At 41.8% G+C, this 13,309-nt stretch overlaps 1 protein-coding gene across 3 annotated transcripts; it reads left to right on the forward strand.

Annotated features, from left to right (window-relative positions):
- Positions 1-226: 226 nt before the first annotated feature.
- On the forward strand, positions 227-13,121 carry dhdds (dehydrodolichyl diphosphate synthase). Of its 3 annotated transcripts, none has more exons than XM_021581685.3 (9): positions 227-304; positions 3,240-3,322; positions 3,454-3,570; positions 3,823-3,965; positions 8,276-8,392; positions 8,664-8,765; positions 11,921-12,035; positions 12,318-12,425; positions 12,663-13,121. In XM_021581685.3, exons 2-9 carry the CDS (start codon positions 3,260-3,262, stop codon positions 12,903-12,905), a joined length of 1,008 nt encoding a protein of 335 aa, XP_021437360.3. In that variant the 5' UTR covers positions 227-304; positions 3,240-3,259; the 3' UTR covers positions 12,906-13,121.
- The last annotated feature ends 188 nt before the right edge of the window (positions 13,122-13,309 follow it).

Consider the following 13,309-nt stretch of genomic DNA (forward strand, 5'->3'; position numbering starts at 1 on the left):
GGGGTCCCCAGGACCGAGTTTGGGGAACCCCTAAGCATAACCATTACCTGACCTTAACTATTTTAAATCCCACTTCAGTGGGGAGTAGGGACGTCCCAAGGACCCGGATAGCACTGAGTCCAATTTGAAACCTATCCAGTAAATATTTAAATATTCTATTCGAACCCCAGAACACCAATTTACCTGAATAAGGTTCCTGTCAATCCACATGCAGAGAAATCTGTACAAACAGTTCCAGGCGGAAGTGGTCGGTCTTTTGATTACGTCACTCCATCGAATAAGGAAGGGGACGTCATCTTAAACTGTGAGTTGGAAGGTATGTGAAATATGTAAAAATACGGCTCATAATGTTGATAATTCATGATCTCTTTCAACAATATGAATGAAATCGAACATTTTAGTGAAAGTGCAATTGCTTTGTACATTTCAAACAGTGTTCATCATTGGTTATCGCTCCCTGTCCGGTTTGTGTTAGCTAGCTAGCTACAGTAGCTATGATATCGTTATCTAGCTATCCAAGACCTGATCCACATGAATCAGAGATGCATAATCATATAGCTAGTTTTCAGAATATGATTTGGTTAATATATCCCGTTTATTCATGCATGCATGTAGACTAGTGGCGTATGTATCAGAACTAATCAGATACAATGGAGTCCGAAATCATTAACACCCATAAAGATCAGCAGAAATTACTATAAAATAAATAATTTAAATACTGAGCAATTGTATGCTCAACATGTTTTGTAAGTTATATTATACGAATACAATTGCTCAGAGAAAGAAATTGACACACTTGTTTTGGTAGCCTGGTGGGTAGGAGCGTTGGGCCATTAACAGAAATGTTGCTGGTTTGAATCCCAGAGCTGACATGGTTCAAATCTGTCGTTCTGCCCCTGAGCAAGGCAGTTAACCTCCAACAAAAACTACCGATGACGTGGATGTCTACCAACATATTTTTACAAGTAGGTATGGGGTTATTTACTGCTCATGCATTCTAATTGACGCCAAACTAGTGTTGCACGGTAAACCGAAACGTCAGTACTTTTTTAAAACTAGAACATGAAAAACGTTTCAGTACTTATATAAATTGTGTCACGTCATCTACTGATTGAGAGAGGATCAAGTCTGTCTATCAGCGCAGTTGATGTCCCTTTATAGCACGAGCGCATCGTGCCTGCTTCACTTACTCATTGCTAACTCTAGCCTGTCCTGAGGAACCACTGCACTCACTGGGAGTCTTGGCTGCTAGCTCCACACTTATGGTGCACAAAAGTGAACAAACTTGAATGATGCAACATGGCATGTAGAAAATGTTGCAACTGTTAGCAAAACAATGTTCATTACAGGCTAGAACACTTTACAATGCAAGAAGATACTAGTAGCTCAGACTGGTCTCATAGACTAGATGTCAGTCCAAGACACTCAAATTAGTATGGTTACATAAGATAGGAAAAAACGAAAACAGGGTTGGTCTAGGTGGATGGGTGTTAGAATCTCATCATGGACAACTTCAGCATTTTAGCCACTACTTATTACCTTTGAACTACTTTGCATGTTAGCTAAGCCTAACCTTAACCCTTTTAGCAAACCCTAACCCTTTAACCTAACCTTAACCCTCAATAATTCAATGCATGCACACACTCCTATTGAATATGCATTCACCTGTATTGTGAATAGGGCTAGACTACATCTTGATTTACCCTGTTTATCAATAGCGATTTACAATTCAAATAAATGACCGTTATGCAGTTAGATTGGTAAAAACAAAGTCATATTGATTGTATGACCATCATTGATTCATTAATGCAGGGCTCTCCAACCATGTTCCTGGAGAGCTTGTTTTGGTAGCCTGATGAAGCCTGATTAAGGTTGGCACAAAAACCTAGTTCAAAATTCGGGTATCGTGACAACGTTACCCCAAACCCACCACTGGTGGGTGCATGACCAAATAGCTTTATTTTCATGTCATCGGACCAATGCACCGGTTCCAATCCAAATGCCAGTGCTGTTTAGCAAACTCCAGGCATTTACATTTGTTGGATGACATGAAAACAGAGCTCTTTGGTCACACACACTAGTGGTGGATTTGATGTCTAAATGAGAATGCATGAGCAGAAAATAACCCACTATGGGGCTATTTTGCTTCAACTGCTTCCCTGTTAAGGTCAACAGCATCTTGAACTTTACCAAGTACCAGGACATTTTAGCCCAAAACCTGGTTGCCTCTGCCAGGAGGTTAAAACTTGGCTGCAAGTGAATCTTCCAGCAAGACAATAATCACAACCACACTTCAAAATCCACAAAGAAATGGTTAATTGACCAGAAAATCTATATTTTGCAATGGCCATCTCAGTCTCTGGACTTAAAACCCCATTTGAAAACCTGTGGTTTGAATAGAGTATCACAGTATGAGTCATAATACCCAAAACCCTAGCGGTCAAACATTGAAATGGTTCCAATAGTTTTTCTCAGAACCATTTCCCTGTTTGACCGCTAGGTTTTATGGGTATTATGACACCTCCACTGTGGGGCTCTATTGAAGAGGGCAGACAAAGGATATCAAGGATCTGGAAGGATTCTGTATGGCGGAATGGTCTAAGATCCCTCCCAATATGTTCTCCGAAAAGGGCTCCGTGCCATTATCCTTGCAATTTGAGGTATTGAAAGGTATTCAAAACTGGGGTGTCAATCATTTTGAACCCTACCTTTTTTGAGAAAAAAATATTACTTTTTAACAAAATCTCTTTCTCTGAGCAATTGTATTAGTATAAAATTATATCATTGTTTTGGCGCATACAATACAGCTCATGTTTTAATTATTTATTTTATACAGTCAGTTCTGCTCACTTTTATCAAGGGTGTCAATAATTTCAGACCTCCCTGTACGTCTGGTATGTGATGAAAAGCCCCTGTAGCACAGCTCAAGACTAGAAAGCAGTGGCCTCTGAAGTCCTTTGTCAGGGAAATTGCAAGGAACCACCACACCTTATCCTACTAACGTCAATGAATGCACTGCCATTATGTTTGTTGATGCACCCCACTGAACTAGGCCTGTGCTCTATATGTAACTATGCTACATACCCCTCACTACTGTTTCTAATGCAGCCCATGGCTATAAAAAACCAGCGACTGCTGAATTTGTCAGACAAGCCTAACGGCTAACCATGTTCATAAATTGCTCTGTTTATATGTATCTCTAATGTATGTAATAAGATGTAATGCATGCATCTCCACAGGGGTGTCAGAGTTTTTCAATATGTCGTGGATAAGGGAAGGTGAATTGAACCTCATTGAGAAGCTCTCAGCCAACATACTGAAGGTATGGTGATCTATTTGCAAATGCATCCCTTCTGAGGATATTTGAATGAATTAATCACAACCACATTTTTATGATATGTAATATGGTTCTATCTGTATGGAATCCATCCACCCCTCCTTGGTCTCTCCCAGGCTGGCCCGATGCCCAAACATGTGGCCTTTATCATGGATGGCAACCGGCGCTATGCCCGCAAGCGTCATGTGGAGCGCCAAGAGGGACACACACAGGGTTTTGACAAACTGGCAGAGGTGAGGTTCCCAGGGGACATCAGTGTCATGATGTCGTCATTGTTCTTTCTATCATAGTTGTTCTCATTCATACTTTCCCTTTTGCATGAGCTTTCACATTGTCTTAGAAAAGTAGGTAAATGCACTTCACCCATATTCTTCACCATTACCATCATAACATGTATTTGTATAGGGCTGTCACCAAGTACATTAGAAATACATACTACTCGGTTGGCTTTACTGATGATCAACCTTGGTGGCTCCTTCCTTCAGACACTACGCTGGTGCCTGAACCTGAGCATCCATGAGGTCACCGTGTACGCCTTCAGCATCGAGAACTTCAAGCGGTCTAAAGACGAGGTGGACGGCCTGATGGAGCTGGCCAAGCAGAAGTTCATCAGACTGCTACAAGAACAGTGAGTGTCAGAACCGAGGAGCCAGAGTGCTTCCATTAAAGATGCATAGGTGTGGGAGTCCCAGCGACTGGGAGAGAAAGCAGCATAGCTACCTGCTAAATGATGGGTTATCTTTCCACAGAAAGTGTTTTACAGACACTTTAATTAAAAACTCGACAAGGAGGATGTTTCAGTAATTCACTTGGGCCAGACAACGGAAAGTTTAAATTTACCGGCCATTTCAGAGATTTGCCGGATCCATATGCATTGGGTGCGTAAACCATTAGGGAATCCACCCATGGTGCTCAGAATAACAGAAATCACATTTAGATTATGATAATTCATCTTAACAGGACATGCAACTCCTGTAATGAAGCAGCCAATAAAACGTCATTTTGAAACATTTGCCAAAATGGAATTCGCAGGAAAACACCATTTTAAACAGCGCAGCTTATGAGAGTGGATTCAAATGTGAGGAAAAAAACTACTTCTGTCTATACAGAAATTCATAAAATCATTCAAAATACTTCAGTAGAAAGCATGACTTAGCCACAGAGAAATTGAGGATCATAATCTTCTTTAGAAAATAGCTGTGGATTGTTTCAAATCACAAACTAGTAGGCATATTTGCAATTTGGGCAGCGCATTTGGCATCTGGCTTAGCTGATTATTGAGTTGCGGTTGTCAGTGAATAGCATCTAAAATATGTGTGAAGATAAAGTGTCTTGGGTATAATTGAAAATGTTGAGACGAAGAATGGGTGGGGTATTTGTCGGAGATAAAGGAGAGTCTCTTTCTTAGAATGGCTCCGCTGTCTCACGTAAATTCTTAAGCATTTATTGTGTGAATTGTTTGCCCTTTGATTGTTTATTATTTTATATCAATTGCCCATTACATATATGTACACCGAGTACACCAAACATTAGGAACACCTTCCTAATATTGAGTTGCAAAAAAAATAATTATTTAACCTGTCTCATCCCCTTCATCTACACTGATTTGAAGTGACATCAATAAGGGATAATAACTTTGATCTGGATTCACTTGGTCAGTCTGTCATGGAAAGAGCAGGTGTTCATAATGTTTTGTATAAGCTGTGTATGTCACCAGTAGTAAATGTACCGTTAATCACTGTCATGTGGTTACATACATTTCTGTTACTGCATGTATTAATTAGTCATTTACTGTTCTCATTCTCGAAGTGGAAACGCGATTTGCGGAGTTCACAACCTGCTACACTTGTGAGAAACAATGCTTTGGTTCATTTCATGAACATAATTTATGAGTAAAAAAAAATGTAATGTTCTTTTGCTTGCTCCATGTGAGCGATGAGCATGTGTCTGGTTTCTTTGTCTTGTTAATGAACGCATACAAGTTACGGAAATACAGGAAAGTCAACGAAGTCGTTTTTTAAAACATCCATTGCGAATGATAATGAAGACTATTAAAAATATAGTTCCTCGCGGTAGGCTATTTGAACAATCTCCCCCTCGATAATCACCAAGCGTCGGTGTGAAAGAGCAACATTTTATGGATCTGATGAGCCCATGTAACCAGTGGAAACTTCATAAAATACCTGAACACTTTTCCCTTAGGCAAAAACAGCTGTCTGGGCCGAGCTCACTAGCGCGGGAAACGGGCCTGGAATAGGCTGATAAAATGTTGCAAGTTCACTAGCGAAATCTTCCGGCCAGACACAGTTGATTACACAGTTGATTGGTTTGATACAAATGTTGCACTTTACAATGGCTCAAGTCAAGAAGATAGAAAGGGAGGCAGGAGAGGCTGAGTAGAGAGATTAATGTGCTTTGAAAGACCATGAATGTGTCATATTATATGTTTAGCCGCCAATGGATCATCAATGTGTCCATATGGCAGAGGCTGGTGCTCTCGCATTAGTATAATTTTTAACTCGGGAGTTGTAGGATTTAACCACGTGACTGAATTTGAGAAACGAAAATGTTATAATTGAAATGAAACTGTTACACGAAAATGCGCATATGAAAATAAGAATTGCTAGAAATGGTTGCATAAATTGTAAGCTTCCCCAAACTTGAAAATCGCGCGCTGTCAATTAAGTATTTGTAAAATAATTGTGTCCACGTTTCCGTGGTCGGGTTTGCCTATAGGCTACATTGCAGCAATCTTTTTTTTTTTTTTTTTTTTACCTTTATTTACAGTTCCTTGAGAAAGTATTCGGCCCCTTGAACTTTGCGACCTTTTGCCACATTTCAGGCTTCAAACATAAAGATATAAAACTTAATTTTTTGTGAAGAATCAACAACAAGTGGGACACAATCATGAAGTGGAACGACATTTATTGGATATTTCAAACTTTTTTAACAAATCAAAAACTGAAAAATTGGGCGTGCAAAATTATTCAGCCCCTTTACTTTCAGTGCAGCAAACTCTCTCCAGAAGTTCAGTGAGGATCTCTGAATGATCCAATGTTGACCTAAATGACTAATGATGATAAATACAATCCACCTGTGTGTAATCAAGTCTCCGTATAAATGCACCTGCACTGTGATAGTCTCAGAGGTCCGTCAAAAGCGCAGAGAGCATCATGAAGAACAAGGAACACACCAGGCAGGTGCGAGATACTGTTGTGAAGAAGTTTAAAGCCGGATTTGGATACAAAAAGATTTCCCAAGCTTTAAACATCCCAAGGAGCACTGTGCAAGCGATAATATTGAAATGGAAGGAGTATCAGACCACTGCAAATCTACCAAGACCGGGCCGTCCCTCTAAAATTTCAGCTCATACAAGGAGAAGACTGATCAGAGATGCAGCCAAGAGGCCCATGATCACTCTGGATGAACTGCAGAGATCTACAGCTAAGGTGGGAGACTCTGTCCATAGGACAACAATCAGTCGTATATTGCACAAATCTGGCCTTTATGGAAGAGTGGCAAGAAGAAAGCCATTTCTTAAAGATATCCATAAAAAGTGTTGTTTAAAGTTTGCCACAAGCCACCTGGGAGACACACCAAACATGTGGAAGAAGGTGCTCTGGTCAGATGAAACCAAAATTGAACTTTTTGGCAACAATGCAAAACGTTATGTTTGGCGTAAAAGCAACACAGCTCATCACCCTGAACACACTGCTTTTCTTCAGCAGGGACAGGGAAGATGGTTAAAATTGATGGGAAGATGGATGGAGCCAAATACAGGACCATTCCGGAAGAAAACCTGATGGAGTCTGCAAAAGACCTGAGACTGGGACGGAGATTTGTCTTCCAACAAGACAATGATCCAAAACATAAAGCAAAATCTACAATGGAATGGTTCAAAAATAAACATATCCAGGTGTTAGAATGGCCAAGTCAAAGTCCAGACCTGAATCCAATCGAGAATCTGTGGAAAGAACTGAAAACTGCTGTTCACAAATGCTCTCCATCCAACCTCACTGAGCTCGAGCTGTTTTGCAAGGAGGAATGGGAAAAAATGTCAGTCTCTCGATGTGCAAAACTGATAGAGACATACCCCAAGCGACTTACAGCTGTAATCGCAGCAAAAGGTGGCGCTACAAAGTATTAACTTAAGGGGGCTGAATAATTTTGCAAGCCCAATTTTTCAGTTTTTGATTTGTTAAAAAAGTTTGAAATATCCAATAAATGTTGTTCCACTTCATGATTGTGTCCCACTTGTTGTTGATTCTTCACAAAAAAATACAGTTTTATATCTTTATGTTTGAAGCCTGAAATGTGGCAAAAGGTCGGAAAGTTCAAGGGGGCCGAATACTTTCGCAAGGCACTGTAACTAGGCAAGTCAGTTAAGTACACATTCTTATTTACAATGACGGCCAAATCCGTGTGCGCCGTTGAAACAATTTAAGTATGTTTTCAAAATGCGTACTGCCTCCCGCTTACATGTTGAAGCGCTGATATCCTGTTGCCTGCACTTAAATGCTGAATGGGAGACGCTTCAATTATCAGTTGATAGATAGATATATATTACATGGGATTGCATTTAGAATTGTTGTGCAATGAATGGGCTTATAAATACAACAACCAGCTGAGTAGCTGCAGGAGACATCCCTCTCAAAATAGCATCTTTATGCTGTGTGCATGTGATAGTCGTCATGTATTTTATTAATCCAACAACTAACGAAAATACACACCAATTTAATTCCACTCAATTATGCAAATTTACCTATAGACCAACCGGTATTTCCATAAATTATTTTACAATGGGATTTTTTTTCCTACTGGTCATTGTGGCCAGCAACAGTTTATATATCAGCTGTTAATTTTTTTTTGGGGGGGGGGGGGGGGGGGGGGGGGCAAAAGCCACCCTGACTTGGTCATGTCTGCTCTCTTCCAATCCAGGGAGAATCTGGAGAAGCATGGGGTGTGCATTCGGGTGTTGGGAGACCTGACTCTGCTGCCTCTGGACCTGCAGCAGCACATAGCCCGGGCTGTGGTGGCCACCAGGACTCATAACAAGTAGGCACCGCCACCTCATCATCCTGCTGCTCCTCACGTCTCTGAGGTGGCTGTGAGCTTGTGTGCAGCCATCTGAAAAACATTGCATTTTTGACAAATGCACCAAGGTTTATTGCAGATGCTGGACTTCAGTTGTTTATAATGCAATGCAATGTCTCTATGCATAAAACAACACATGGGCTTCTGTTCAGTCATATAAGAGGTCTTCAGGAGTGGCTACTTACAGCTGTAATAACTCCTTTATTAACGTCTCACCCTCTTTTGCCAACAGATGCTTTCTGAACGTGTGCTTTGCCTACACCTCAAGACATGAAATCGCTAATGCCGTCAGAGAGATGGCTTGGGGCGTGGAGCAGGGACTTATCAAATCTAGGTAAACTACTTCAACAGAGATTCAGGAGATTAATATTACATAAGAGTGCATTCATGGCCCTCTCAAATGTAATTGTTCAATTTGCATTATCAGAGATTTGTTTTCTGCACGTTTCTATTGTTTCTCAAATTACTGCATCGCCTGGTTCACCAACTACTTCTCAGATGGAGTTCAGTGTGTCAAATCGGAGGGCCTGTTGTCCGGACCTCTGGCAGTCTCTATGGGGGTACCACAGCGTTCCATTCTCCGGGCCGACTCTTTTCTCTGTATACATCAACGATGTCGCTCTTGCTGCGGGTGAATCCTTGATTCACCTCTACGCAGACAACACCATTCTGTATACATCTGTCCCTTCTTTGGACAAATGTGTTAACAAACCTCCAAACGAGTTTCAATGCCATACAACACTCCTTCCGTGGCCTCCAACGGCTCTTAAATGCTAGTAAAACTAAATGCGTGCTCTTCAACCGATCGCTGCCCGCGCCCGCCCGACTAGCATCACTACTCTGGACGTTTCTGACTTAGAATATGTGGACAACAATAAATGCCTAGGTGTCTGGCTAGACTGTAAACTCTCCTTCCAGACTCATATTAAGCATCTCCAATCCAAAATTAAATCTAGAATCGGCTTCCTATTTCGCAACAAAGCCTCCTTCACTCACGCTGCCAAACATACCCTTGTAAAACTGACTATCCTACCGATCCTTGACTTCGGCGATGTCATATACAAAATAGCCTCCAACACTCTACTCAGCAAACTGGATGCAGTCTATCACCATGCCATCCGTTTTGTCACCAAAGCTCCATATACCACCCACCACTGCGACCTGTATGCTCTCATTGGCTGGCCCTCGCTACATATTCATCGCCAGAAACCCACTGGCACCAGGTCATCTATAAGTCTTTGCTAGGTAAAGCTCCGCCTTATCTCAGCTCACTGGTCACCATAGCAACACCCAACCATAGCATGCGCTCCAGCAGGTACAGTGGGGCAAAAAAGTATTTAGTCAGCCACCAATTGTGCAAGTTCTCCCACTTAAAAAGATGAGGCCTGTAATTTTCATCATAGGTACACTTCAACTATGACAGACAAAATGAGGGAAAAAAATCCAGAAAATCACATTGTAGGATTTTTAATGAATTTATTTGCCAATTATGGTGGAAAATAAATATTTGGTCACCTACAAACAAGCAAGATTTCTGGCTCTCACAGACCTGTAACTTCTTCTTTAAGAGGCTCCTCTGTCCTCCACTCATTACCTGTATTAATGGCACCTGTTTGAACTTGTTATCAGTATAAAAGACACCTGTCCACAACCTCAAACAGTCACACTCCAAACTCCACTATGGCCAAGACCAAAGAGCTGTCAAAGGACACCAGAAACAAAATTGTAGACCTGCACCAGGCTGGGAATACTGAATCTGCAATAGGTAAGCAGCTTGGTTTGAAGAAATCAACTGTGGGAGCAATTATTAGGAAATGGAAGACATACAAGACCACTGATAATCTCCCTCGATCTGGGGCTCCACGCAAGATCTCACCCCGTGAGGTCAAAATGATCACAAGAACGGTGAGCAAAAATCCCAGAACCACACGGGGGGACCTAGTGAATAACCTGCAGAGAGCTGGGACCAAAGTAACAAAGCCTACCATCAGTAACACACTACGCCGCCAGGGACTCAAATCCTGCAGTGCCAGATGTGCCCCCCTGCTTAAGCCAGTACATGTCCAGGCCCGTCTGAAGTTTGCTAGAGAGCATTTGGATGATCCAGAAGAAGATTGGGAGAATGTCATATGGTCAGATGAAACCAAAATATAACTTTTTGGTAAAAACTCAACTCGTTGTGTTTGGAGGACAAAGAATGCTGAGTTGCATCCAAAGAACACCATACCTACTGTGAAGCATGGGGGTGGAAACATCATGCTTTGGGGCTGTTTTTCTGCAAAGGGACCAAGACGACTGATCCGTGTAAAGGAAAGAATGAATGGGGCCATGTATCGTGAGATTTTGAGTGAAAACCTCCTTCCATCAGCAAGGGCATTGAAGATGAAACGTGGCTGGGTCTTTCAGCATGACAATGATAACAAACACACCGCCCGGGCAACAAAGGAGTGGCTTTGTAAGAAGCATTTCAAGGTCCTGGAGTGGCCTAGCCAGTCTCCAGATCTCAACCCCATAGAAAATCTTTGGAGGGAGTTGAAAGTCCGTGTTGCCCAGCAACAGCCCCAAAACACCACTGTTCTAGAGGAGATCTGCATGGAGGAATGGGCCAAAATACCAGCAACAGTGTGTGAAAACCTTGTGAAGACTTACAGAAAACGTTTGACCTCTGTCATTGCCAACAAAGGGTATATAACAAAGTATTGAGATAAACTTTTGTTCTTGACCAAATACTTATTTTCCACCATAATTTGCAAATAAATTCATTAAAAATCATACAATGTGATTTTCTGGAATTGTTTTCTCATTTTGTCTGTCATAGTTGAAGTGTACCTATGATGAAAATGACAGGCCTCTCATCTTTTGAAGTGGGAGAACTTGCACAATTGGTGGCTGACTAAATACTTTTTTGCCCCACTGTATATCTCACTGGTCATCCCCAAAGCCAACACCTAATTTGGCCGCCTTTCCTTACAGTTCTCTGCTGCCAATGACTGGAACGAATTGCAAAAATCGCTGAAGTTGGAGACTTATAACTCTCTCACTAACTTTAAGCATCAGCTATCTGAGCAGCCAACTGATTGCTGCAGCTGTACACAGCCCATCTGTAAATAGCCCATCCAACTACCAACCTCATCCCCATATTGTTTTTATTTTTAAAAATTGTTCTTTTGCACACCAGTATTTCTACTTGCACATCATCATCTGCATATCTTTCACTCCGGTGTTCATTTTCTAAATTGGAATTACTTCGCTACTATTGCCTATTTATTGCCTTACCTCCTTACTCCATTTGCACACACAGTATATAGATTTTTCTATTGTGTTATTGACTGTACTTTTGTTTATCCCACATGTAACTCTGTGTTGTTTTTTGTCTCACTGCTTTGCTTTATCTTGGCCAGGTCGCAGTTGTAAATGAAAACTTGTTCTCAACTGGCCTACCTGGTTAAATAAAGATAAAATAAATATTGTCTTGGTTGTTGTGTCCAGTGATGTGTCGGAGGCCCTGCTGGGTCATTGTCTGTACAGCAGTAACTCCCCCAATCCTGATCTGCTCATTCGCACGTCTGGAGAGGTGCGACTCAGTGACTTCCTGCTGTGGCAGGTAAGGACAAAGACACTCCTTACTAGCTGTTTCCAGCGTGATGTTGAATGCTAATGAGATTAGCCTCTTGCCTAGCATCGTTTGGTAAGGACAAGACCTACTTCCTGTTCAGTGACAGACAATGGAGCCTCTGGTTTAGCTGCCTCTCCCACTACCTCGTGACTTGTTCTTTGTAAATGTAGGCTGTCTGGTGTTACCTGTGGGGATTATTCAGTGGGGTGCAATGTTTATAGAATGTTGCAGACACAAATGTAATATTTTTTTGTCTGTGCTATCCTGTAGACGTCCCACTCCTGCTTAGTGTTCCAGTCAGTCCTGTGGCCAGAGTACTCCTTCTGGAATCTGTGTGATGCCATTCTGCAGTATCAGCTCAATCACAGACCTCTTCAGGTATGAACTCTCTCTTTCCTTCATTCATCCCCCACATACATTCCACCATACGATATTTACCCAACCTTTAAACGCGTGTGGACTTTTGCCACAAATGTTTGGCACATTATTTCAAGTTGCATTTCCAGCATTGAGTGAGAATTCATTAGCAGGGTCATCTGAATACCTGTAATAAACTACTGTGTTGTGTGGAACACTGAGGTCTGCTTGAATGACTGATCCCTATGTATGCTGCAGAAAGCCAGAGATCAACACAGAGAGGGACAGGCCCTACAGCAGCATGAGGCAGACCGGGCCTGTGTTGCAGACCTCCTACAGCACCACGGCAATGGAAAGCCCCTGGATGCCCAGAGGAGACAGGAAGCACTGCTCAACTACACTGCCAGCCGAGAGGAACGGGTTCAGGACTTCCTTGGTGCACTCCAGCACAAGAGAGACTCCTTCCTCACTGACTTAACCAGCCAAGCTGCTCTGGCATAAAGAGGGGATGAGGGGAACACAATGCTCCCCATCTTGAATTGGGGGAGCAATCCCATCTCTCCATCTCTTCCCTAAAGGGCTGAGTGGTTTAAAACTTCTTATTTTGTATGAGTGATTTTACCCCTATGGGGCTATATGTGGGATATTTATGTGTGTATTCTAAGTCTGATCAAAGTCTAATAAAAAGATAAGTCTGGTAAAGAGCTAATGATTCTATAAGTTGTTCTGTAAAATCTGTCCGTCAAATGGATTCCATGGATATTCTCTTTGGGTTGATATTCACAATGGAATCGGAGAACTCACTCCCAGAGGAGATACACATCGGAGACCACCATTTACCACAGCACCAGCTACACTACATGGCCAAAAGTATGTGGACACCTGACCATTGAACATCTCATTCC

The sequence above is a fragment of the Oncorhynchus mykiss genome, chromosome 3, assembly GCF_057628025.1.
Source record: "Oncorhynchus mykiss isolate SJ-2025 chromosome 3, ASM5762802v1, whole genome shotgun sequence".
Lineage (NCBI taxonomy): Eukaryota > Metazoa > Chordata > Actinopteri > Salmoniformes > Salmonidae > Oncorhynchus > Oncorhynchus mykiss.